The following is a 26,014-nucleotide window of genomic DNA, read 5'->3' on the forward strand; positions in this document are numbered from 1 at the left end:
AAAATACTTTTTTAAAAGGAGGTCATTCAAGGGAGTCCTTAGAGTCAGGACTGAATCATCAGAAAAGAAAAAAGAGGGACGTCTGGGTAGCTCAGTGGTTAGGCGTCTGCCTTTGGCTCAGGGTGTGATTCTGGGGTCCAAGATCGAGTCACACATTGGGCTCCCCACAGGGAGCCTCCTTCTCCCTCTGCCTGTGTCTCTGCCTTTCTCTTTCTGTGTCTTTCATGAATAAATGAATGAAATCTGAAAGAAAGAAAAGAAAGGAAGAAAGAAAGAAAGAAAGAAAGAAAGAAAGAAAGAAAGAAAGAAAGAAAGGAAGGAAGGAAGGAAGGAAGAAGGAAGAGAAAGAAAGAAAGAAAGAAAGAAAGAAAGAAAGAAAGAAAGAAAGAAAGAAAGAAAGAAAGAAGAAAGAAAGAAAGAAGAAGAAAGAAAGAAAGAAAGAAAGAAAGAAAGAAAGAAAGAAAGAAAGAAAGAAAACAGAACAGGAAAGAAAAAAGAGAAAAGAAAAATCTGGTACAACACCAAGGGGTGCCAGTCTCATGGACAATAATAAGAATGTGCTCCCAGACTTATGCAATGAGGCTGTCCTGCCAAGAGCATGTCTTATCATGACCCTGTACCGGTATTCTGTGGGACTACCCTGAATCCTTTTGTTCCGAATTATTTTATTCCCTAACAGCAAGTAGCATGGTTATAGTACTAGTTGGGCCTGTGGCTACAGTGCAAGAGGGCCAGGGCTGGAGGTTGTCTGCTTCCATCACGCCAAGACCAAGAACAACTCAGTGTAAGAAAGTAAGAGAAGGGCAGCCCCAGTGGCTCAGTGGTTTAGTGCTGCCATCAGCCCAGGGCAGGATCCTGGAGACCCAGATCCCATGCCGGGCTCCCTGCAGGGAGCCTGCTTCTCCCTCTGCCTGTGTGTCTGCCTCTCTCTGTGTGTCTCTCATGGATAAATAAATAAAATCTTTTAAAAAGAAAGAAAGAAAGAAAGAAAGAAAGAAAGAAAGAAAGAAAGAAAGAAAGAAAGAAAGAAAGAAAGAAAGAAAGAGAAATGTCTTATGTGAATATATATATGACAGAAAATCTCTACTGAATGCCCTACCAGGCAGGTTCTAAGCAGGTCTCCTATATCTCATTTATTTTTCCACATCTCCCATTTTATATCAGAAGAGATGGAAGCACAGGAGAACTGAGTAACTGGCATAAGCTTACCCAGCCAGTAAGAGGGGACTCACTGACAATTGAGTCACACTTTAGAACCCTTGCCCTACACCACTCTAAGTCAGGAACTCAGCGTGTCTGCCTCCAGAACTACCCGTCCATCCTCCCATGGTAGAGAAGGGAAGAAAGTGCAGGAGGCCCAGATCACTCTTCCCCTCCACAGGTGAGTGCAGAGGCCTGAAGGGAACAAGGGGGCTCCTTCTCAGGCTCAAAGTAGGGAATCCCTTCTGTAGCTCCAAAATCTGCCACTAGTCCCATATGCCTATCAGGGATCAAACAAGCTAGGAGTGCGAGAATCAGAGTGTGTGTGCGCCAAAAAGTCCAGATGTGCCCTGGAATAGATTAGGGACCTATTAGAAGTGGGAGAGGACCTGTCTCCCTTAATAATGAGAATTATGATTATAGCTCAAATTTCTTTATTAGGGATTGTTTCAAGTATTTTACACATATTTTTAAAATATTGTATTTATTTGTCAAAGAGAGAGAGCACACAAGCAGGGGGAGCAGCAGAGGGAGAGGGCAAAGCAGGCTTCTCTCTGAGCAGAGAGCCAGATGCAAGACTCGATCCCAGCACCCCAGGATCATGACCTGAACCAAAGGCAGATGCTTAATTGACTGAGCCACCCAGCTGTCCCAGTATTTTACACATATTAACTAATTTAATCCCAACATCAACCCTAGGAAGATAGGTGCTCTTCCGATTGCCATTTTGTAGGTAGTGAAACTGATCACAGGGAATTAGACAACTTGGCCAAGGCCACCGGGAGGTGATAAGGCAGGATCTGAAGGAGTTGAACCCAGGTATCCTGGATGTTTTCCCAAATCCTCAGTCTTCCTTTCAGGCTCATCTGGATCTGCACCCCTGCCCCCATCTCAGTCCTCCCAAAGATGCCCCCAGCCTCCCCATCCCAATGCCCTTCCAGCAGCCCAGGGCTATGGGTGCAAGGAATGTTCATAACAAAGAAACTAACTTAAAAGTAAGGAGATCTTCAGGGTTTTTTAAATCTCTTTTTCTTGTCTCTCTTGTCCAGGAGATCAAAGGGCCTCACGTTGAGAGAACAAACGCTGAAGAAAAAGGCAAATGAAAGAAGAAAAGTTCACACTTCAGGCTGAGAAACAGATGGTGCAGAGGGTTGGGTGGAGTGGAGGCCCGACTGCCCCCCACCAGAGGGGGAAGGGTGAAGAGATGCTCCTCAGAAACCTTAACAGACTTGCAACCAGCCCTGAGAAGAATTCTCTGAAGACTCAAGGGGAAAAAATTCTCTTAAGATTTTAATTTTCAAAACAGGGGATTCTTCTTGAGATGGTCGTGGTATAAATGGAGGTGTGGGGTGGGAAGGGTTTTCCAGTTCTGTAGAAAATGCATGATCAGATCTCCTGGTGAATATAATTCCCCTCTTCTCCCTCCATGAAAAATCCACCTTTCTGAAAGCCGCAGTAGAATCTCTGAGTGAAGCAGTTTGGCATCTATTCTGGAAAGTTGAACAATGAAAACCATCAACTCAATTCAAGAGCAGCAAAGTGTGTGTGTGTGTGTGTGTGTGTGTGTGTGTGTGTGTGTGTTTTGCCATCCTCTCCCTGGTCGGGTTAGGATGGGATAGGAAAATGCAACGATATTTTCTTTCTCCAACTAAATGCCTGCCATGTAGACACATCTGGAGTCTGAGGTTCAAAAAGTGGGATTTAGGAGAGCACAAAGTGGGAAAGAGGGCAAGATTTTGGCATCTAAGGAAATGGGAGATTTGGACTTATTGTGGAGTATTTTGAGCCAGCCCCTCTGTTAACAGAGAATTGATCTGCCCCTCACCCTTCCCTGGGGGAATCTCGTGGCTCCTTCTGCTCTGACCAAAATCAAATGCGCCAGCCTTCCTCCTTCCTCCTGTCCCCTCTATCACGCTTCCCCCAGGACCTGTCAGCCCCAGTCCGAGGCCCAACTCCAACACCCTTGTATTCCTGCCCTAACCACTGCTCCTTCTTCCCTACATGCCTGCCCATTTGCTGGTCCAAAGGTTGGAAGATCCACAAACACCCCAATCAGAAGGCTCCACCGACTTGCAGTAAATGGCTTCAAGCAAAGGGAGTCTTGTTTCCATAGACACTTGCTCTCTCCCCTCTGTCAAGGTGACCCTTTTAGGGAAGCCAACCTTGGTGGCAATTTCAATTCAATGCAGAGAAGCAGTTAATAGATTTTTTTTTCCAAGACAGAGGGCAAGACAGCGGCCTCTGGGAAAGCTAGGCTTTCTCTAGCAAACACGCTTGCCTTCCTCTCCACCTGGGCTGTGCAATTATTGATAACGTTGCCTCTCCTATAATGGCACCGTTTTCATTAGGAAGCAAATGCTGAGCGCTTCCTACCTACACTCTAGTCCTTTTGGCCACCTCCCTTCCTTTTAGGTCAAGAATTAAACAGATGGGGTGGCTAGGAGCCCCCTTGCTGTCGCGCCACCCCCCAACCCCCTCAGCTGTCAGGGCTCGGGGCCTTTGGACTCCCCGGTAACCGGAATCAATAACCGGGTGGGAGCCCGCAGGCCCGTGTCAGCTCGATGGCACCGCGGGGCTAGTGAGCGATGGCGGTTTGTCGGCCGTCGCAGAGCTTCCTGAGCCCCGGCCCCCCGCCTCCGCAGACCAAAGGTTTGTCAGTGGGACCCGCCGGAGACAATAGCTGCCCCCGCGGGCTCGCTGTTGGCTTGTTTGGAAAACCCAGAGGCACTTGGAGGTAAAAAGGTCAGCGCGGGGATGGGGTCACCCCGGCCCCCTCTGCCCCCCAGGCTCCCAGCATCTCCCGGGCCCTGGGCGGCTCCCTGCCGGGCTCCCGCGCCCTCCCACCCGCCTCGGCCGCCTCCCCGCTGCGGTCCAGCGCCCCGAGCCCGGGACGTTCACCTTGAGCTCGGGGATGGCCCCTTGGCGCGGGTGGGCGTGCCCCCGGGGCCAGAGTCTGCCAGCTACCCTGGCCTCCTGTGTCCCCACGTCCAGGTCCCCGCTTCGGGGAAGGGCGCTGCGCTGCGGGCGGGGTGGAGGGGTAATCTGTGTGCCCGGCTGCACTTTGTCAGGGACCCATCCTCTGACGTTCTCTGAGCAAGAATTGGCGGGACTGGGCACACTGCACACCTTGCCTACCCCACAATCACCCCATCAGCATTTAGGGAGGGCCCACTCTAGGCCAGGCCTGGGGAGAGAGCAGGGGGAGGAGGCAGAGGGCCCTTGCCTTCTCCCACACTTCCTCCTCTTTTTAACACCTTTGCTGTTCTCTCCCAACAAGCTGTCTTCTCTCTTTTCCTGCCTTCCTCTCTCAGGACCCTCTCTGGATTATCCCCCCCACCCCCCATCTTTTTCCCTTCTCTCTTTCCTGGTTCCTCCAGTGATGTAAGGATGGCCACTGTCAGACGTGGAAGCTGGGCTCAGTTCTGCTTAGGACACTCCCAGTAAGTCCTTCTGTTTATCCAGTTGAGTGTTTACAGCTCACATCTCTCCAGCCCAACCAGCATTCACCAACTCTTCCCCCATCTCTCCCCAGGGCTCTTGGAGTATGCAGCCTCCTCTATCCCGGAGGTGGAGGAACAGAAGCAGTCTGGAAGAGGGTAAAACACAGACTTTATTGAAATGAGGTAGCTAGAGGTACAGAGAGAACCCGGTTTGCTTGGGGCTCTGGTTTCCAGAAACTCCGGTGGCACCTCCACTGTTGCTAAGGTTCAGAGAAATGTTTGCTGCTGCTAGCTCTCACTGCACCTGGGCCTCCCTAGGATGCCTCAGGGGTAGAGGTGGATGGAGTTGGGGAGGAGGGTCCTGGGTTTTCCAGGAGGCAATAAATAGGGGAGGAACTGGTGGGGGCGTGCCTGCGCCTTCCTGGTAGAGGCTTGCTGAGGGCAAGCCTCGAATGACAACAACGTTCCATAAGTCTCCAGAGTACCAAGTTCCAAAACACTTTGGTGGCTTAGAGATGAGGTTGCTGGTGGGAGGAGGCAGGTCTCAGAAAACAACCTCTGGAGGCTGCGTTAGTGCAATACAACCGTGCGGGGAGGGAGTTAATAAGGTTAAATGGGGCGGAGGGTGTTGGGGGGCTTTTTGGTCTGTCACAAGGCAGCTGGTGCTATTGTAAGGTCTGTGGTGACTGCAGAGATTGAGCATCGATAATATGCCTGCACCCAGAAGCCTCCCCCAAGAGAAATTTCAAGGCCTTCCCAGTGTCTTGGCCTAGAAGGGGGGAGTTAGGGTCTGAACGCAGGAGAAGAGTCCTCGAGACTCAAAGGCACTGAACTGAACACGCGGAAGTCGGCAGGGAGAGGAGAATTGGGGAGGAGGAGGCTTTGCTCCTACCTCCCCTCCCAGGTGCTGAGCCCCAGATGAAAGGCGGAAGGAAGCCCCTCCCTCCAAAGCTGACAGGTTCCTTGTCTCCCTGCCTCTGGTCCTGTAGTGTCCCCAGCCAGCAACACCCCACCCGCACCTAACAGGGAAGAAGTGGTTCCCCGCTCCCCCCACAGGCAGCTGTAAGCCTGCGCGCCGGCCTTGGCGAGGGTCGCCCGGGACACTACTGCCGAGGCCTGGTTAGGGAGGGCGGAGGAGAGGGCTGGCCCGGGGCGCTCCGGGGCCGCGGAGCCCCGACGGTAGGAGGTTTCATTCAGGAGGTGATGGAGCTGGGCGAGGCCTCCGGGGAGGTGCACGTCGACTGGTCGGAGGCGTCTCCGGCCGCCTCCTGGGGACAGCCCGGCGGGGCTGGGGGCACCCGGCCTCCCTCGCGCTCACGCTTCTTCTGCTTCATGCGCCGGTTCTGGAACCAAATCTTGACCTGCGTCTCGTTGAGCTCCAGGGTGGCGGCGATCTCCACCCTCCGGGCCCGGCTCAGATACTTGTTGAAATGGAACTCCTTCTCCAGCTCCGTCAGCTGCCTCGTGGTGAAGTTGGTGCGCAGCCCGCCAGGCGCGCCCAGGCCGGGCTCCGACACCTTCGCTGGGGGCGGGGCGGGAGAAAGGGCCACGTCAGTCCCCTCACCTCCTTCTCCTTCCCCTCTCCTCCTCCTGGGCCGGCTCGGCACCCCCACCCCCCACCCACCCCCAGCACACACATGCTCTGTCCAGCTTCGGCTCCCCACGGGTCCCTGGATCGCCCGACACCCCCAAGGTGACCTCCAAACTCAGACGGACCTCCCCCAACAAGTCCGTACCCCCCCTCCCGTCCTCCCCCAACCAGGTCCTGGGTCTGGGTGGGGCGCATGGATGAGCAAGCGGTGGCGGGAGGTGGTGGAGACTCACCCTTAAGGGTAACCGGGCACTCGCTGGGTGGGGAAACCCCAACCGACCTGCGCCTGGGCGGGGTGCTCTTACCTGCCTCGACCAGGGCCGCTCTACCTGTCCTGCCAGCCCAGGCCCGGGACCCCTCACTGCACGAGCAGCAGAGCTGCTTTGGGCCCCGCCCGGAGAGGAGGTAGGCCACGCCTGATTCATACCTGTCTTGGGTGGGTTCCTCTTAACCTTCATCCAGTCGAAGGTCCGGGCCGTGGGGGTGCTGGGTTCTGACGGGCAGGGCGACTCCTTGTCCTCGGAGAGGAGATCAGCATAGGCCGACGCGAAGCTCGCCGCCTGCTCGCTCCCGAAAGGGGGCTGCGGGGGCGGAGGGTAGGGCCCGGGGGCCGCTCCACCGGTTCCGTAGCCGTCGGACAAGCCCCCTAGCTGGGCCCCATAGCTCGAAGGATGATAATAGCCTCCATCTCCTTCCGGCTGGCCCAGAGGATAGTACTGAGAGGGCCCATAGCTGGGGCTGCAGGCGGCCGGGGCATACCCCGAGGTCGCGGAGCTGGGGAAGGGCACCCCGAGCGCCGAGGGCGGCTGCTGGGCGGGATAGCCTGAGTTCTGCTGGAGCGCGGGGCTGGGCAGTCCCCCACCATAGCGGGTCTCGCCTGCGTAACTGTCAACAGCCGGAGCGGAGCTGGGGGGGAAGGAGGTAGGGGCGCTGTGGGCGCTGTGGGCGCTGTAAGCGCTGGGTCCCCGGTTACAGAGTGGGTACTCTAGGAAGGAGTTCATCCTATTATAGTCCATGCGTGGAGGCCGCAGGAGGGTCGGCCCGTTTGGGGGAGACACCCTCTTGCCCTACAACCTTTCGGCAGTATGTCACAGCGCTGAAGCTTGCATCCATGGCCTGGCCCAGCTCGCCTGGGCCAGGGCTCCCCCAGGAAGGGGGTAGGGAGTGGGGGTGGAGGGGCGCATGTGATCTCTCCCAGGCCAATGGGCGCAGCGGGCCAGAGTTTGGCAGCCCCAGCGCCCATCCATCACCCCCCAAGCATTAGCATGACAAAGACACTTCAATCACCCGCAGCCCATCCATCTGAGAGCGACGTGGAAGCGTCAAAAACATCTTTCTTCAAAGACTTTTGGAAAGAAGGGACCAGAGGGAGAGGGGGTAAAAGTTAGAGGAATATTCAAGACTTTCCTCCCCTCCCAACCCCCAAGGCCTTCAATAGGCTCCCGGGTTATTAGATTTGGACAAATTCAACCCAGCTGCCCTTCACTCTTCCCACCCCCAAAGGAGCTTTCCTCCACCCCAAGACTGTAGATGGGAAATTGAGCCCCCTTACTTTGCCCCAAACGCCCACCGCTGGTCTCTTTCTCCCCATTTATCTTGGGGCGATGAGGATGGGACAGCAGGGGAAGGCATGTTATTCTTGGGCCAAATGGATAACTGTGAAGGAAGAGGGTGCAAAACACCCAAGGATGGGGCAGGGTCTAGAGTCTAGAGGAAAAATTCATTAACTGAGTGGTGGGAAATGCATTTAAGGGAACAAGGCAGGACGACAGAAATGTGGAGAGGAGGATGAGAAACGCCCCACTTCTCTTTCCACCTCTCCGCATAAATGCTCTCTCCTCATTCACACATCCATTTCTCTCCCTCAGCCTCACTTTATATTCTCTGTCTCAATCCATCTCTCCATTCGTCCATCTCTCTCCATATTTATATTCGTTCCCTACCTATCCATCACCTCATCTCTCTAGATGTATTTATCCTCTCTCTAGCCATCCATAGCTGTAGCTGGCTCGCTCACTCAGACTCAAATAACTTCTTGCATCTCTCCAGAGAGCCACAGTGGGCACAGAGCTAGGTGATGTTTACAGAGAAAGAAGAGAGAAATTTTATTCTCCTTCTCAATGTTTAAAACTAGTGGAGCTAATTCTAGGAAACAAACTGAGGGTTGCTGCAGTGGGGGGGTGGGTATGGGGTAACTGGGTGATGGGCATTAAGGATGGCACTTGATGTAATCAGCACTGGGTGTTCTATGTAACTGATGAATCGCTATAATATAATACAGTATATGTTAACTAAATTGAATTTAAATTAAAATTTTTAAAAAATAAAAAATAAATAAAACTACTGGGGCTCCTGTATTCCCCTGGTTGCCTCCTACTCCTCTCTCCCTCATCACCCACCATCTCTCCCCTACCTCCCCTCCTCTAAAAAAAATCCCAAGTCTCAAATTCATAAATTCAATACCAATCACATCTTTTAAAGATTAGTCAGACTTTCTAGAATAAATTAAGGGCGTTGGCTTGGAGAATGGGAGAATCAGTTTAGAGGTCTGAAGGTTCAGGAGTGGAGACTCACCCCTCTCTGCCCCCCACCCCCACATCTGTTGGGTTAGAGTTGAGGGAGGGGAGGGGAACAGGAAGTGCCTCCTTCTCTATCTTCAGACCTGAACAGGACTGGAAGAGAAGCTCTTAGGTGGAGCCCATTGATTCTCCTCCTCCAGACTCTGAGGACAAGAGCTTGGCGCAATCCAACACCCACGCTCATTTGTAACCTGTCAGGGTGTCTGCCTGACCAGAAGCCTGGGGCTGGAGCTCGGGCAAGTCCAGGAGGGCAAGAGTTCAGGGAGGGATCTCTGTAAACAACTGAACTCTGCAGAGGAAGGGAAGCAAGCGGGTGGGACAGGTCTGGGGAGGGCTCTCAAAGCTTCTCAGGTTTTCCCCACCCCTACAGGGGTAGAGTGAGTACTCATCCTTTGCCAAGAACCCCATAGCGTGCTCTCTCTCTCTCTCTCTCTCTCTCTGTCTCTGGGTCTCTCCATATTTCTGTTTCCCATTTCCCCTCAGTTAGCCTGTCCTTTATGGTCACTTCTCCAGCTTTCTATCTTTATCACTAGAATCACACAGCCTTTCTCTTCTCCTCATAACTGCGAGCCTGGCTTAGCCCCCCACAGGCCCCTTGCCCCTTTCTCTCCCCATGTGTTCTCTGCTTTGGACCCTGCTTCAGACTAGAACAAGTTGGAGGGGAGGGGGTCAGCTGGTAACTTCTTTAAGGGAGATACAGTGGGGAAGGGGGAGAGAATGTTCACTGCCAAAGGGAAAAGGGCAGACAAAGGAAAAGAGAGTTGAGATGGGGGCAGGGGTGGCCTGCAGAGGAGTTGAAGAGAAAAGGAGTTGTGGAGGTGAGAACAAGCATATTTCTTTCTATTCCCCCCCCCTTTTTTTAAAGATTTTATTTATTTATTAATGAAAGATAGAGAGACAGAGACAGAGACAGAGACACAGGCAGAGAGAGAGAAGCAGGCTCCATGCAGGGAGCCCTGATGTGGGACTCAATCCCAGGACTCCAGGATCATGCCCTGGGCCAAAGGCAGGCGCTAAACTGCTGAGCCACCCAGGGATCCTCTCTATTTCCCCTTTTGGGGTTGATAGATGTTCCCAACTTTCCCCTCTCACTTTAAGATATTCTCCACGGAGGTCTTTGGAGAAGAAGGGTTTATTTAGGGTTCGGATTTCTCTTCTAATCCCAAATCTGATTGAGGCCTATATCTGACCTGGCTGCCCTGCTTCTGAGGGACTTGAGACTTCTTCATTCTCTACCTTTCCCTCAACCCAGAAGGAACACGCTCACCTCATCCCTTGCTTTTACAATTAGGGTAACAATTTGAGGTCTAAATGAAGAAGTGAATTCCAAATCAGTTTGTTTGTTTTAAGAGGAAGAGGAGGGGCAAAGGGAGTGAGGGAAAGAAAGAATCTTAAGCAGGCTCTACCACCAGTGCGGAGCCTAACATGGGGCTCAATCTCAGGACCCTGAGACCATGACTTGAGCCAAAATCAAGAGTCAGATGCTTAACCAACCAACTGAGCCACCTAGGCGCCTCCTAAATCAGTTCAATAAGAGAGCAGAAATCTGTTTGGGAGTTGGGGAAATGCACTCTCCCTAGAAACAGCTGAAGTCACCAGTAGTCTATTATTAATGACAAAATGAAAAGAGTTGGGGAAAAAGTGTGTCAAGTGATACTGTTGATTACAGGGATAGCTTTGGCCTCAGCTCTCCAAATTCACATAATCCCTAATTCATCCCTGAACTTGTTGCCTCCCCTTGTGTAGTAGAAAGATTAAAACTTCCCCAAATTCCTATTGGCTCTCCCAGTCCCAGCAGAAATGACTGGCAGGGGGTGGGGGTGGGGGTAATAACTTGGCTCCTTATGTTCTCAAGTCTCTTCTTCCTTAAAAGAAACTTCACCAGCCTCTGGCCAGGGAGGAAATCTCTGAAGCCTGGGTTCCTTGCTAAATCCACAGCTGAGTATAAAACAAAACAAACAAACAAATAATCCACAGCTGGAATAACCTATAGGCTATAGCATTTTCTGGTATGACCAAATTAAGTTCCCCAGAGAAAGAAGGCCTGGGTGGACCCGACACCAAAGTGAAATCAAGCTGATTGATTTCCTTTTTTATAATCTATTTAGACACAGGAGAGCACAGGCATGTTTAGAACTGAAATTATCTTTGAGAGGCCCTAGTCCTTATCACACTGAGAATGCAAGCAGGGGAACCATTCTAATCAGAATGGGCATGTGTTAGAAGTTTACACCTGATTCTGGCCTTTTTTGTGGAGGAAGGTGCTTTTGCTGGGGGTGGGTAGCAGGAGCAATCTGCATAGTTCCTTCATAAGGTCCTCAAGTGTCTTTCTGCCTGTCCTCTCCAACTTAATTCTGGAGGCCCAAGGCCAAGCGCAAGATCAAAGGTTGGAACTCAAGAATTAAAAGGGCATTCGGGATTATAATTTTTTCTCTATAAGAGATGGCAATTTGAGGAGAGGATGGAATCTGAATTCAGTGGTATTTCTTTTTAAAACCAAGCTGATTAAACTGTCACAAATCCGGTTGAGAACCATAGACAACAAGCAGTATATAATCACAAGGGGAAGATGACTGGTTTGGGGTCCAGAATACTTAGGTTCAAATCCCTGCTTGGCCATTTCTTCGCATTATGACTCTGGCCAGGTTTCTTGGTCTCTCTGAATCATGGCCTCAGAGACAAAGAATGTATTTAATTCTACTTACTTCACTGCATTGTTAGTAGGATTAAAGCAAACAAGAAAGTATGAACAATAGAGAACTCTAAATGTCTCTAATGATATTAACATTAGATGCACATTCTGAAGTACTATGAGTCCGTCTTCTATTTTTTAATATAACTAGCATATTAAAATATGGAAATATGCATGTGATAGGAAAATAGCATATGTGCTGTATTTTCACATAATATACAGTCATATATTATACAATATGTATTGTATCATATGCAAATTTCTTTGAGAATTCAGAAGTTTGCTCTGTTTAGGCAAAGGATTTTCTAATTAAGCTGCAGTTTTTGAAAACTAAAACCTAATATTATATAATCTATAAAGAACCCAAATGATTCAAACTGTAGCAGAAGGGTGAGGCTAGATATTAGCAAGACCTTCCTTTTTTTAAGGTTTTATTTATTTATTCATGAGAGGCACAGAGAGAGAGAGACAGACATAGGCAGAGGGAGAAGCAGGCTCCCTGCAGGGAAGCCCAATGCAGGACTCAATCCTAGGACTCTGGGATCATGACCTGAGCCAAAGGCAGACACTCAACCACTGAGCCACCCAGGTGCCCCTAGCAAGAATTTCCTGATCTTCCAAATATTTGGAAAAGGTTTTCTGGGGAAAATGTTGTCTCTCTTTCCTTGAGGAACTTAGCTTACAAATTGCCCTACCTGGGTGGGAGTAGGGTTGAACCTGACTTCTGGATTCTAGATAGATTTCATCTGGACTGAAAATTAAGTCAGAAAGTTGGAATCTTTCTAAAAGGAAAAATTAGAGTGATATGAAGAATTGAAGTAATTTCCTACTTAATTGGGTTTCTCCAAGTGTGTTAGTTGTGGCCAAAATACCCACTTTGGAAACTTTATAGAACAATATTCAAGATGAATTTTTATCTGGATGACTGTCCAGACTGCGGATTTTTCTGTGGTGTTTGGGGAATTAGAGAAGTTTTAGGAGGGCTCTTTTACTGTTGACTGTCTTCTCAGGAGGAAGCAGTTTGTTACATCTCCTTCAGGCACTAAATATCTGCTTCCCAGCTGAGTGTGAAGAGGGGGATGGGGTGGGGACAGGAGGGCAGAGCTGAGCTGGAAAGGTCAAGGGAGGATTTGGGCCATACCAGCCATAGCAGGTAGAGGAGATGACTTAGGGGCTAGAGGCCACTTTCTGCAAACCAAGGACATGTATTTGACGAGGACACTTTCAGGAAGATGCACAGAAGACCACAAAATGCTTGTCAGAAACTTAGGGAAAAGGTGGGCAGGGGAATTTAGCAGGGCTATTTAGGGAGACTCGGAATTTGTGCCTACACTCTGATGCCCCAGCAACTAGACAAAACCTGACTACAGGGTACTTTTTAAGGTCTAGTACACCATGTCAAAGCAGTTTGGTGATTCTTCTTGTGTAAAATGCTCTACCATTTTTGAAACAAGAAGAAACATAACCAAATGTTGGAAAGGTGACAAAAGATGAATGTCAGAGGAAAACTTGGTTAGGACATTTCTGAATACCCATCTCTGTTGAATACCTGGCACATAACACTACACCCAATGACATGTTTGTTGAAAAGATTTCTTTCCCTGCTAGTTTAAATAATGATTGGGGGCATAATGGTGGGTATAAAGATACAAATTAAAATTTGTTAAAATGGCTCTACCAGATACTTGGGGAGGTGGGTTGTTGTCAAACATCAAAAGTCACAATCTCCACTTAAAAGCATATGACGCCAGCCATACTAAATATTTAATACATCGTCTGTGAGGACTAACAAATATACTTTGGGCAGAGACGCCTGGATGGCTCAGTGGTTGTGCCGTCTACCTTCAGCTCAGGGAGTGATTCTGGGATCCTGGATTGAGTCCCACATCCAGCTCCCCGCATGGAGCCTGCTTCTCCCTCTGTCTATGTCTCTGCCTCTCTCTCTCTCTCATGAATAAATAAATAAAATCTTTAAAAAAAAGGAAAAATATACTTTGGGCATATATCGATCGAGGTTATGAGAGGCATTAGTTCTTCCATTTATTTTACAGATGGAGAAACTGAGGTCTGGAAAGGGGAAGGACTTGCCCTGTCATCAGTTAATTTTTTTTTTTAATGACTCAAGGTTATCATGATGGCAAATAATTCCTCAATCTAATGGTCCTTTGCTTTCACCATAATATTAATGAGCCATTCTTCTTAAAAAAATGACTCACCAAGAGCAGAGCAGACTGACCAGCAGCTTTTGGGACTGCACTGAAACCTTCCCACTCCAACCACAGCCAATTTATAACCAGTCTGTGCTACAGACCACTCACACTTGGTCCTGACCCAAGAGGAGCCTTGCCCCAATCAGAATGGAATAAGTAAGTGCAGCTGCCTGGCATTGCCATCAGCTTACCATCAGGGGAGGTGGTGGTGGGGTGTTGGGGGGGGTGCTGCTGCCTTATCTGAAAACCCCCTCCCTCTTCTTCTTCCTTCTCCAAAACCAGCTGGGAAAACTCAGGCTAAACAGAGATGAAACAAGGAAAAGGAGCTTGGATGATTTGGAACACAAGCATCCTGAATACCAATCCTTTATGAATCCCAAATTGCCAGGCATTCCTTTGATTTTGAAACTCGGTGGGGAGATTGAAAACAGGAGTCCTTTCCTTCTGGAAATGCATTGTCTCTTTATTCTGCTGTGGTGCATCAGAGATGGTGAGTTTTGTGAATGTGGAAAAGGAGAGACAGAAAGGTTTGTGTATTGCCTGTAAAAGGAGTTCCAACTCCTCTCTAATAATCAACCAAGGGAAATGCTGGAAATATTCCTGATTTCCTGGATTCATTGCTTCCCACCCTCAGGATACAAAGTGCCTAGATGTGAACAAGTAGATGGAGCCTTTGGCTGGACCGTCCTGGCCTGCCACTCACTTTGGCAGGGAGGAATCAGGACTGGTGCAGCCTCAGGCAGGCATTCCCTGTTCTTTGGGCCACTAGTTTGGGTTGGGGAGGATGGGAAGGGAACAGCCAGGTAAAGCAGTTCAAAAAGTCTTAAGCACGGGAGGAAGGCAGGAAGCAAGGTGGCACTATGATCTAGTGGTGCTGCTCAAACTTTAATGTGCATATAAATTACTTGGAGATCTGCTAAATTGAGATTTTGATCCAGTAGACTTAAAGTGGGGCCTAAGATTCTGCATTTCTAGCTAGCTCACAGGTAGTGCTGATGCTGCTGGTCCAGGGAACAGTAAAGCTCTTAAAGAAACTGAAGCCTCAGAGGCCCCAGAATGTTGCAGACCAAGCCATGATCCCAGGATGTGAATTCTCTCCAGCAGAGCAGATCCTGTATTTTTGGCATTGATGAAGGGTGCTCTCCATCTGACTAAAGAAAGCTGGAAGGTGGGCAATTAGCAAGATCCTTCTGGTATTCTTGATCTTTGTAACAACCTGCTATAGCTGAAAGAGCATTTTTAATTAGACCAAATTATCTAGTTTGGCTGTCCATAGAAATCAAAGCCCCAGCTGAAATGTCTGTTTCATTTTGTTGGTGTAGAGATGGCTATGTGCTGGGATTTTTAAGAAGTTAAGCACTGCCTACCGGCATATTTTATGGAGAAATAAACACACAGCCCAATGAGATGTATAGTGTGCTTTTAATATATTGTATATTCGCTTATTTATGGGGAAAATAAATACACAAGCCAATAAGCTGTGTATTATTACTTTAATATATTGAATTTATTTCATACCTATATATTTTATGAGACAAAATAAACTAATAAGATACATGATATTATTATAATAACACATCTAATTGTTCTATATTAATTTATGAAAGAAATAAGTGCAACTTAACATGACATAAGATTATTTAATGCAGGAGATGAATTCTATATTAAGACAGTTTAAGGGATTGAATTCGGGCTGAATGGGATGTGTGCACTTCCCACACTGAGGGATCAGTTTAAAAAAAATATGGGAGAGCCCGTCTAGCCCTCTGTGTCATGACCCGTGTGGCTCCCGGGCTCTTCCTGACAGTTGTTGCCTCTCGGTGCCTGGTACTCGGAGCCCCCGTCCTGCTGGTCCAGGGGAAAGTCTGGGAGGCCCAGGAAATCAACTGCTCTTCAAGAACGGCAGCATCTGCTAGGGAGGTAGCCCCGCGGTGTCTGTTTCTGAGCCAGAGAAATATTAAGTAAACCTAAGGAGGATGGATGGCTTTCCAGGGCCCTTTAAATCTCCGCGTTCCCGGGAACGAACCAGAAGGCAGACGGGGTAGATCGATCCTCGGCTTCCCGCGTACCGGGTCTGCAAGGAGCGGGGCAGGGTGCGGAGGGGAAAGGAGACGGGGTTGAGCGGGCGGAGGAAGCTGCTGGAAGACCCGCAGGCCCGCATTCGGGGAGCGCGCGGGCGGCGGGCGGGCGGGCTTCGGGGCGCAGGGCGGGGGGTCGCGAGGCAGACCCCGCGAGGCCGAGCCGGGCCTGCCCGCCTGCCCGCCCGCCCCGCGCGGGCTCCACGTCCACCTCGCCTCCTGTTTTTTTTGTTTGTTTGTTTTTGTTTTTTTTTTCATAAAACAAAACCTACAAGGAGGCTCCCGGCTCCCTTTCTTCGGCGGCGCCCGGAAGGCCCGGAAAGGCGAAGACGCGCGCGGGGACCGAGCATCCCGGAGCGGCCGTCATGGCCGCCCAGGCTCTTCCCTCGCCCTCCCCGCAGCCCGGCCCCAGCGCCATTTTGAGCATCTTCCCCGCTTCCCCGTCGCGCTCCCGCTCTCTCCTCGCTCCTCCTTCCCGCCCCCGCGGGCCCAGCGCCTCCCGACACCGCCCGGGCCTCTGTCCCCCGGCTGGCCGCTCCGCCGCTGCTGGGACGCGCTCCGGCCCCCGAGCCCCCGAGCCCCCGAGCGGCCGCACTGTCCCCCCCGCCGCCCCGCCCCGCCCCGCTCCGCTCCTGCCCGCCTGGAACCTGCTGCCCGAGAAAACCCGCGACCCCCCTCCCCCCCGACGCCTTGGCCAGGCCCGGCGTCCCCGGGCTTCCTGCGTCCCGGAGAAAGCCTTTGGCTTGCACCCCGCTGGGGCACCGAAGCGAGAAACCCGGGAAACCCTAGGGTCCCCCCAAATTCGGCTACACCCCTCTGCGTCCCCTGCCACGACCCCCGAAGCCCGTCGCCAAGGCCTGCTCTCCCCGCACGCACGTCTGCACCTTCTCCCCCCACCCGCCCACCTTTATTTCTAGGCAGAGGCCCGGGAACACCAGCGCAGGGCCAAAGGCCGGCTGTTAGAGGGTGTGGAGGTGACGGAGCTCCCGGCAGATGCCCGACTGCTCCCGAACTGCGCGCCCGGGCGGCGGTGGCCAAATAGGTTACTTTTGTACCACCCGGACTGAGCCGGCCCGGGGTCGCGCGAGGAGTGACGGCGGCCTTGGGGTGGGGGATGCAGGGAAAGGGGCTGCTGGGTCCCAACACAAACACTCTTGTTCGTATGATAAAGACATTTATTTAATCTATGAAAATAATGTACAATAAATACTTTCCCCTTTTCCTATTATTAAAGAATTTTAATAAATAATCTACGGCCTAAAACTTAAAAAAAAAGAGAGGAAAACAAGTTCCTCTATTTCTTTTTTAAGAAAGCCCCCCTAGAGTTTAATTATTCCTGAGATTTCGTTGGAAGGAGTCTAGCAAACGGAATTTTCTTGTGTGATTCTAAAAAGACGCCCGAGTGCCCCATGTTTTAGAGAGAGGAGAAAGGAAATGGATTAAGCGCTAACTCAATAATACCTGAATTTTTGCAAAACACATAAAGAAGGTCTAAACGACTTGGGGGGGGGGTGAGAGGGGGTCCTCGGGTTTTCCAGCAGCCGGGCCGAGGGAGACGGCGTCAAGGGGCCGGGAGGAGGACCTAGGTTAAGGGAACTGCAGGTCGATGGCACAGAGGGTGCTGGTGAAGAAGTCCAGCTCTTCCTCGGAAAAGGGAACCGGGCTGTCGAGCGAGCCCTGCAGGCTGGGGGAGAGGCCTCCGGACAGCTGGAGACAGGAGTCGACCGCGAAGAAGTTGAGGTCGGGCAGGAAAGGAGAATCCTGGCGCTCCGGGAAGGCATCTTCCGGCAACGGCTCGGGCTCCAACCCCGCGGCCGCGCGCGAGGCGCCCCCCCCGGAAGCGGTCGGGGGCGGGGGGCCCGGGGGGGCCGGCGCGACCTCGGCCGGGTGGCAGCAGGCTTCCCGCGCTGGCCGCGAGGCGGAGGGCCGACCCGGGCCGGCCGCAGGCTCTTCGGCGGGCTCGCCGCTGTCCTCCAGGGCCCCCGGGCAGGCCGGCTCCCCGTCGGGCGGCTCTCGGTGCTGCGTCTGCCGCTTGTGCTTCATGCGCCGGTTCTGGAACCACACTTTGACCTGCCTCTCGGTGAGGTCCAGCAGGGCCGCGATCTCGACGCGGCGCGGCCGGCACAGATACTTGTTAAAGTGGAATTCCTTCTCCAGCTCCAGCAGTTGCGTGTTGGTGTAAGCAGTGCGCAGCCTGCGCGCCCCGCCGCCGGCGGCCTCCGGCGGGCCCGGGCCATCTGCGGGGAAAGCGGGCTGGGCGTCAGGGCGGGCTGTGTCCCTCGGCCCAACCGCGTTCAGCTGAAGTGAAGACCACCCCGTCCGCCAAAAACAGTATCAGCAGTAGCCCCCTCCTTCCCGCCCACCCCCCAAGGGTTGGCTCTCTTAGCTTCTGCGTTCTTTGCTGTCCCGCTCTCGCCGGCGGACCGGCCGGGGGTCAGGGCACAGCTTTCAGAGAGCCGCCCACGGGCCACGCAGGGGGTAGGGAGCGGCTCCCCCTTGCCCTCCCCCCCCACTTCAGAGCCTCTCTTCCGAGTCCTTGGAGTGAACCCCTCAATTCGGCACTTTCAAGCTCAACCCAGAGAGAGGGTTCACTAAGACTACCCCTCACCTCCTTTCCTCCCTAGCTTTCACATTCCCTCTTTCAGAGCCGTGGGAGATGGGACCGAATGGTTTCTCGCCCCCAAATGCAACCCCAGCAACACCACTTTCATTCCTCCACACAGATAAAGGTGAAAACCTACATCAAGCCCTTTTCTTCTAGCAGAGAAAAAGCTCTTCCCCAACCAGCTTCCAAAATCTGCTAGAGTGGGGGAAAAGAAGAAGGAAAGAAAAAGAAAGAAGAAAGAAAGAAAGAAAGAAAGAAAGAAAGAAAGAAAGAAAGAAAGAAAGAAAGAAAGAAAGAGAGAGAAAAGAGAGAAATGCTGGCAGCGGTCAGGCCTGAACCCCAGCAGTACATTTCCCTTCCTTGTCCCTGAAATCGATGGGGCAAGGATCCCCAACAGGCTCGACAGCCTTTCTACCTCCCCATCCTCTTTCTCCCCCTCTCTTCTCGCTGCCCCTCGCCCCACCCCTACCCCGCTCACCGACCTGCTGGCGAGCCGACCCCGGAGGCCGAAACGGAGGAGGCGGCTGGGGGAGACGAGGCGGATTGGCTGGGTTTCTTGGCGGATTTCTTCTCTTTCATCCAGGGGAACTCGGGGACCAAGGGGGCGGCGGGGAGCGGCGGCGGCGGCAGAGCGGGCCCATCTTCGGCTCGCTTTTGGCTCCCGGGTCTCTGAAGGGTGGAGGTGCCGGGCTGGAGGCTGGGGAAGGTTTGCTCGAAAGGAGGAGGAGGAGGAATTAATGTCGACTCCTTGATTGATGAAGTTTGAAATGTCTCCAAGACAGCGGGGAAGGAAGTCAGACACTCGGCGAGCGATGGCTGGCTGTTTATAAACCCAATCTCCCTCTCAAATTCAAAATTCATGGCTTTCAATGGTGGGGGAGGGGGCCTGCTGGGGGGGGCGTCAGGAGGGAGGATCGGAAGGGACCCCCCCTCCTGCCCCCCCCAGGTTTATGTGATGGAGCGATTTTGGGAGGGGGAGATTTCGTGCTCTTTCTCTCTCTCTCTCCCTCTCCCTCTCTCTCTCTCTTTTTTTTTTTTTTTAAATTTTGGGCCTTTATAATTGTATATTGCTGATAAATACAAGCGTATGGGGACTCTCTCTATTAAACCCAGGACTCCGGCGAAATTGCAGGGAATTCATGGTCACGGGACTGGCCTCGGCCAATCGCTTGTCTGGGCCTGGTGGAAAACAGAGAGCATTATTTGCTTTAATTGATTCAAAAACTCTAGAGGACCACGACCTGGACTCTGTGAGCCCCAAGTCCTATACTCCCTCTCCCCAATGCCTCCCTTTCTCCAGAAAAACTAAAGGAACCTTTCTCTCATCCCCTTCAGAGGATGGGAGGTTCCAAAAGCTGGGAAACAAGAGAATCTAAAGGAAAAGTCTTCCTCTTTTCCAAATATTTGTAATAGAATACATTAATGCTTTCTTCACAACGCCAGCAGCATTTTCTTCCCCACCCCTCCCCCACTAAAACAAGAAAAAAGAAAGAAGGCTGACTAAGGATCTCAACGTGGGAGGAAGAGGTAGTAAGTAGAAAGAGGCTCCCATCCTTTGGGAAAGGTCAGTGTTAAGGTGCAATAAGGAAGAGAAGAGATTTACAATCACCAGCACCAGGATCCCCTTCCCACCCCCCAAAAGCAACAGATAAATCTCAGAAAATCGACAGGCACTCCCAGGCTGACACAGAGGAGTGAGATAGATGGTGAGGGGCCCTTTTGGGCCTCTGGCCGCCATAGCTGTGTGGTCTCAGCTCCAGCATTTGCAGCACTGCCCTTGCCCCATGTCCACCTGCCTTTCTCACCTGGAGTCATTGTCACACTCTTTTCTGACACCCCACAACTGACAGGGCATAAGGTGCATCTGCTCCCATTCAGAGCTTCAAGTCAAGTATCCGTGTCTATATCCAGGGACAGGAACCAGAACGAAGGTAGTCGGATTTAACTTTGAGTTCCCTCCCAGGACAAAGAGTATCCCCCCTCTCCTATTTTTGCCAGTGTGCTAGTTAAAATTTAAAAAAAAAAATCCCTGGCAAGAAAAAATTCTCTGGGCATGGAGGGGGTGAAAACACTGACTAAGGAGATAATATTCCATTTCTGGCCCCTGGGGGAGATTTCTTTTTAATTTATTTATTTCAAGGGGATCAAGATAGTCTGAACTTTAGGGAGTGCTGTAATTTACTGGAGAGAGGGAACACAAGACTCCGGGCCCCAAGCCATTGGTGGGAAACCAGATCTCAAAAGCAGAAAATGAAAAGTCGATCTGGGGGAAGATTTTTAAATAAGTGGGTCAGAGGGACGGAGAGGAGATGAGGCGATCAATCTTAGCCCCCTGACAGCTCCCTCCGATGGCATCAAAGAATTTGGCTCTTTGGGAAAGCGGAGGGAACAGCCTAAATTCCACATCCCTTTAAAAGGCCTGGGGGTGGGGGGTGATAGCCAAAGAGAAAGGTGATTCTGCGAGAGCGGGGAAACAGATGGGAAATGGGGACAGAGGGAAGGCCGCTGAGTTGGGTGGAAAGTTTGTCTGGAGAACTCCCACGGCTCCGGCCTCCCCTCCCCCTCCCCCTCTCGGCGGCCGGGCCCAGAGAAGGCTGGTGAGCAGAGAAATGGCAGATGAGCCGGCCGCTGGAACTAGAAACTTTGTGTCACTGTAACAGTCGCGTGGGTGGCGGTGAGTATTCGTCCGCGTGGGTGGCGGTGAGTATTCTCGAAGGCCAGAGGAGAGCCAGGAGGGAGAAAGGGGATTTGTAGGTGGCAGGCTGCAGGGACAGGGGGTGGACGCCTCTGGAGGGCTCAGCAAAGAGAAGGATGCTCTGAACTGGGCAAACTGGCCAGAGACCGCAGCGTCCAGCTCCGCTCCAAAGAAGGCAGTTTTTGCCCTTGGGGTGGGGGTGGGGGTGGGGGTGGGGGTGTGCGGGGAGGAGGGTGGTGGAGGAGGGGGGGATGGGCACAGAAGAATCCGAGTAGAAGTCATCTGAAAGTTGTGCAGCGAGGCCTAAAAGAGGATTCTCCCTCCGGCCACCCCCTCGAGAAGCCGTGGACGTTCCTTCCACCGCCTCTCCAGCTGGCTGCAGGGTGGAGCGCCTGCTTCTCTCGGCATCACCCCCGGCCCAGACTGTCCCTGCAGGAAATACGGCTCTCTAACCCCGCTGACAGATTTTACGGCCAGATTAGAGAACAGCAGAAAAGTTGGGCGTTAAAAGGGGCCAAGGGAGCCCTCCTTCCCAGGGACACCGCTTCCCCGCCTCCTGTTGTGCTGGGAGTCTTACAGCAGAGATATTTACCCCCACGACTTTGGCTGCTGAGCCAGCGCCTGGAATCTCACAGGAAGAAGGCTAGAGGACACCAGGCCAAGTGGGCCCTTATTTTTCGTTTGCAATTCCAGCTTCCAGCCAAAGCTCCTTTTTTTTTTTTCAAACTCAAGCTAAATTCCTTCTCTTGGCCTGCCTCTCTCCTGCTAGATAAATAATCAATCCACTCCACCCCCAGAGCCAAACATGGCGCTTCATCTAGTTACATCATTCAGAAAATGTTATTCAGGGAAGAGGAAGAGGGAAAGACAGAAAGAAGAAAAACCCTTGAGCGTTATTTGATCCCAATCAAACTTTGCACGCTCTTATGCCTTTAAATTATAGCCTGACCCGATGCTAAATTGCTTGCTGCTTGGATGAGCCCAGTCCAGTTAAAAATCCTACTTGGTGGTGGTGGTGGGGGGGAGGGTGTAGAATTCAGGTTGCTTTTTTATTGTTATTTATTGTTGCATAAAGACTGTAATTACTAACCTTGGACTGCCAGGATGCAACATAAAAATGTAAATCAGCCCTCGCTTTAAGGCTGAGGGCCTGGAACGATTCTCACTGACACTGCCCCCCCATCACTACCACCAAATATATGCTCCTAATTAAGCAATGCGGGCGCATCGCTTACAATTAGAATTATGCAACTCTTCAGTGCAGCCATCGCTTCTCTTTCAACGAATTAGCTCCATATTTCAGCCGCCCTGTCTCTTCGCTCTTATCGGCTCCAGCGACGCGGTGGTGACATTTCATCTTTGACAGACCCTCTCTATCCTCGCTCCAACGTGATAAAACTTTTATGGAACCACGACTAAGAAATGAAGTTTTCCCAAGGATCGTGGAGCTGCACATTAGCCTGGGGACCATTTTATTTACGCTTGGATCCAACCGCTTCCCCCCTCCTCCCCTTTCCTGGGCAGGGCAATCAAAGGCACCTCCTCTCCCTCCGCCCCGAGTTTTATTTAGTGATTTAATTTCACTTTAGTTTTAAGGTTTGGCCTGAGAAGTCTAGGCCTCAGATTTTTTTTTTTAAATTATTTTCCTTTGTTTTCATTTTAGACCCAATGGTGGTTGGGCTTCGGGTCACGTGACGACTTCTTTGTAGCTCCGGAAGAGAACTGGGAAGTTTAGGGTGCTTGGAAGGAACAGTACACGGCCAGATTTTGTTGTTGTTGTCGTTGTTGCTGCTGCTCCTGTTGTTGTTGTTGTTGTTGTTGTTGGGTGAGGGAGGCCAGGAAGTTGTGGCCAAAGGAGCAAGAAGACAAAAGGTCAATGAGAAAAACTGAGAGGCAAGGAAGCCAAACAGAAAGACCTAAAGAGAGCACCTAAGGGTCCTCCTCCCCCACCCCCACCCCTGCAACTTGTTACTTAAATTTTAGCTAAAGAAGTTAGCAGAACATTCCAGGCCTGAGGCCTGACAAGGGGTGGGGGGGGGGGCGGTGGAGATAGGGGCCTGAGCCACCCACACAAAAAAGCCAGGATAAGGTCTTCACTGTCCTTCTCTCTCCTTGGGGGAAATCTGGCAGACACCAGCCTCACTCCGCTATCTAAATTGGACCACCAGGACAAGATAAAATTGATAACAGAAAGTTTATTCAAGAATTGGTTTGACAGACAACCCTTTCAAGTAAGGAAAAAAGTACGGAAGAACAAAGAAAGTTCCAAGAGGGAATTAACTCTAATTCTACAAATTCAGGACTATACAGTGACAATAGGAGCTGAGTTCATGCCTTTTAGAACTAATTACAATTGCTCATCAGTACGCGTTTAACATAAATCTACAGCTCTTTTCTAGAGTACAATAACTAAAATAGCTGGTTTTACATGACAGGAAACACAACGTCCTTTATAACAAGTAAATACTAGAAAAGTACAATTTTTCATTTTTTCCCTCATATAAATACATAATGTAGGGGGATAAATAATACAAAAAAGAAAATATTTTAACAGGCTATAACCAATAAATATATATGAAAATGTTCACTAGAACACACACTTTTTGAGCGATGCTGGACTCCTGAAGGCCCAAGCATCTCTCACAGTTGTTTTTATATCCATTAAAATGTAAACTCTAAGTGCAACAAAAGTGTCCTGTCAGGGGGCTGAGCAAGGCACACAGGCCCAGCTGCAGCCCCTGGCCGGGACAGACAGTTTGTTAAAATATACCCTGTTTTCACGTTAAGTCAAGAGAGCAACAGAAGAAAAGAAAAGTGTAGAACCTCGTGTCGCCGACTTTTTTGTGGAGAGAGGGGGATGGTCCTGGAGCTGAGACGGGAGGCAGCAGAATGGGCAAACCTGCAGTCCTGACATCTTGCCTGCTCTGGCCTCCCAGTTTCCATAAAAGAAAAAAATATATATTTATAATATAGACAGCTCTGACTTTCAGGATCTCTCACCATCCCTGAGCCCTCTGAAAACTGTAAAAGATGGGGGCGGCTGGGGTACAGATATTAAAGTCCTAAAGCAGAAAATATGGGATTAGCAATGGAGGGAATGCCCAAGAACCTCAAATAGATGGGAAGAAACTTGAGGCTTCGTGGAAAGGGGAGGGGAATTTGCTTTGTGCCCTTGGTTTTGAAATGCCTTTTTTTTTTTTAATTTTAAAGGAGAATTGCAAGAAAGAAAAAAAATCAAGATTTGGAGGAATTACCCACAAAGATGGAAGGTAAGTTGGTTGGTGATGGCTTAGCCATCTTGTCTGTTTTTTAAAATGTGCTTCTCTGCCTTGTTTCCCTATCTCCTCTTCCTCCACTCCACTGGGGAGCATGGCATTCCAACTGGGTATTGCTGGAGGCCTAGGGCTGATGGGGTCATCTCCACAGTCCGCTGTGGATTCTTCTCCAATGGGTTGGCAGGCAGATGGAGCAAGGACTGAAGGCCCGTAAAAAGCAACTTCTCAGGCCAGGGGTTGGGAGAGGAGCTCCAGGCCTGTTCTTCCAGGAATCGTGGCTATCACCTCTGGCGGGGGCGGGGGTGGGGGTGGGGGGGCTCGGGCTCATCCTTCGGATCTCTGGGCTGCCCTCCCAGAGCTCCGCGGGTCCTCGCACCCCTCCTGGCTCTCACCCACCCCATGACCTCGCCCCTCCGCCCTCCCTCTCCCATCACAGGTGTGTTAATTTGGGCGCTTCTTGGATTCTACCCTGAGGAGGAGGCGCGTGGTGAGAGGAGAGGTCTGTGTAGGTAGGGTGGGGATCGCAGGGTCCGTGGTGCTGGTTAGGAGCCATAGGGGGCGCCCCATTGTAGTCCAGGTTCCCCGAGGGGTGGTGGGAAAGGTGGTTGAGGCCGTAGAGGGAGGGGCCGGCAGGGGGCGGCAGCGGATCCGCGTAGCCGCCCCCGCCCACGTACACTGGGCTGCCCTGCATGGTGGGCGTCCCGTAGGCGCCTCCATTGGCTTGGAGGACGAGGGGCTCGTAATCGGGCGCCGGGGTCGGGGGGTACTTCTGCGGGGCGCCGCAGCCTTTGAGAGGGGGCTGGTAGTTGGAGGGCAGCGCGTAGGCATTCTGGTGGGCTTTGCCGAAGGCGGGCGGGGACGGGCTCTCGTAGCTGGGGGTCATGGAGTGCAAGGCGTTCATGAAGCCGGCCGTGGACTGCATGGGCTGCGGGGGGCTGCCGGCGGGAGAGGGGCCCCCGGACGACGAGGCCAGGCCCTTGGCCTTCTGGTCCTTCTTGTACTTCATGCGCCGGTTCTGGAACCAGATCTTGATCTGCCGCTCGCTGAGGTTCAGCAGGTTGGCCATCTCCACGCGGCGCGGCCGGCACAGGTAGCGGTTGAAGTGGAACTCCTTCTCCAGCTCCACCAGCTGCGCGCTCGTGTACGCCGTCCGCGCGCGCTTGGACGCCGCCGACCCCGGGGGGCTCTTGTCCCCTCCCCCGCCGCCGCCGCCGCCGCCCCCGCCGCCGCCGCTGCCACCGCCGCCGCCACCGCCGCCGCCGCCGCCGCCGCCGCCGCCGCAGCCCTCCGCTGGATCCGAGGGGGAGGGGTGGGAAGGGGACAAAATGAAATAAAAGATAATTACTGAACACGCCGAAATTGAATGCATGGTTTCTTAATAAATCCAGGCCTGGACTCGGAGCCCCCGCCGCCCTCCCCTTCCCGTCCCCGCCTCCTCCTCACCCCCCCCCCCCAACGCCCGTCGCATTAGCGGACACTCTATAATAGTGGCATTTATTAAGAGACCTGTTCTCCTCTTGCTGCCCCAGCTTATGAAAATTTGATCATGTCACGCAGACAGAGCCGCATGGCCATTTATTTAGAGCTGGATTTTCTCGCGCACGCTCTCTCCCCCCTATCCCCAGTTCCAGCTTCTGGGAAGACCTCCC

At 51.8% G+C, this 26,014-nt stretch overlaps 3 protein-coding genes and 2 long non-coding RNA genes across 20 annotated transcripts in view; 2 read left to right on the forward strand and 3 right to left on the reverse strand.

Annotated features, from left to right (window-relative positions):
- Positions 1-4,801: 4,801 nt before the first annotated feature.
- HOXB1 (homeobox B1) lies at positions 4,802-8,339 on the reverse strand. Its single transcript, XM_038546141.1, has 2 exons — positions 6,659-8,339; positions 4,802-6,162 (listed from the first exon to the last, which is right to left on the reverse strand). The coding sequence occupies exons 1-2, from the start codon at positions 7,245-7,247 to the stop codon at positions 5,834-5,836; spliced, it is 918 nt and encodes a 305-aa protein (XP_038402069.1). The 5' UTR covers positions 7,248-8,339; the 3' UTR covers positions 4,802-5,833.
- Positions 8,340-13,602: 5,263 nt separating this feature from the next.
- On the forward strand, positions 13,603-16,299 carry LOC111097369. Of its 2 annotated transcripts, XR_005364459.1 has the most exons (4): positions 13,603-13,868; positions 13,995-14,202; positions 14,817-14,880; positions 15,520-15,867. It is a non-coding gene; the product is annotated as an uncharacterized LOC111097369 (long non-coding RNA). The 2 variants fall into 2 exon arrangements; XR_005364460.1 differs by lacking the exons at positions 14,817-14,880; positions 15,520-15,867 and adding an exon at positions 16,066-16,299 and having other exon boundaries at positions 13,607-13,868.
- Positions 16,300-16,947: 648 nt separating this feature from the next.
- On the reverse strand, positions 16,948-21,211 carry HOXB2 (homeobox B2). The gene is made up of 3 exons (XM_038547580.1): positions 20,201-21,211; positions 18,878-19,574; positions 16,948-18,027 (listed from the first exon to the last, which is right to left on the reverse strand). Exons 2-3 carry the CDS (start codon positions 19,254-19,256, stop codon positions 17,378-17,380), a joined length of 1,029 nt encoding a protein of 342 aa, XP_038403508.1. The 5' UTR covers positions 19,257-19,574; positions 20,201-21,211; the 3' UTR covers positions 16,948-17,377.
- Positions 20,475-25,598, forward strand: LOC102156194. Of its 2 annotated transcripts, none has more exons than XR_005364456.1 (4): positions 20,475-21,069; positions 24,301-24,359; positions 24,802-24,874; positions 25,391-25,598. It is a non-coding gene; the product is annotated as an uncharacterized LOC102156194 (long non-coding RNA). The 2 variants fall into 2 exon arrangements; XR_005364455.1 differs by having other exon boundaries at positions 20,492-21,069; positions 24,802-24,864.
- The window catches only part of HOXB3 (homeobox B3), a 56,729-nt gene continuing 53,980 nt past the window's right edge, over positions 23,266-26,014 (reverse strand). For 13 of the 14 annotated variants that reach the window (XM_038547568.1, XM_038547566.1, XM_038547570.1 and 10 more), the window contains one exon: positions 23,266-25,655. In XM_038547568.1, coding sequence (XP_038403496.1) covers positions 24,796-25,655 — 860 coding nt within the window. In that variant the 3' untranslated portion in view covers positions 23,266-24,795. The remainder of the gene's footprint in view (positions 25,656-26,014) is intronic. The other variant, XR_005364454.1, reaches the window with a different exon arrangement.

The sequence above is a fragment of the Canis lupus genome, chromosome 9 (assembly GCF_011100685.1).
Source record: "Canis lupus familiaris isolate Mischka breed German Shepherd chromosome 9, alternate assembly UU_Cfam_GSD_1.0, whole genome shotgun sequence".
Taxonomy (NCBI): Eukaryota; Metazoa; Chordata; class Mammalia; order Carnivora; family Canidae; genus Canis; species Canis lupus.

What these genes read in the sequence shown, in the direction of transcription:
- HOXB1 (XM_038546141.1), bottom strand. Translation starts at nt 7,247, where the DNA reads ATGGACTATAATAGGATGAACTCCTTCCTAGAGTACCCACTCTGTAAC. An exon ending in GAGGAACCCACCCAAGACAG is followed by an intron (nt 6,163 to 6,658) that starts GTATGAATCAGG and finishes CCCCGCCCCCAG; the next exon opens with CGAAGGTGTCGGAGCCCGGC.
- HOXB2 (XM_038547580.1), bottom strand. Translation starts at nt 19,256, where the DNA reads ATGAATTTTGAATTTGAGAGGGAGATTGGGTTTATAAACAGCCAGCCA. An exon ending in CGGGGTCGGCTCGCCAGCAG is followed by an intron (nt 18,028 to 18,877) that starts GTCGGTGAGCGG and finishes CTTTCCCCGCAG; the next exon opens with ATGGCCCGGGCCCGCCGGAG.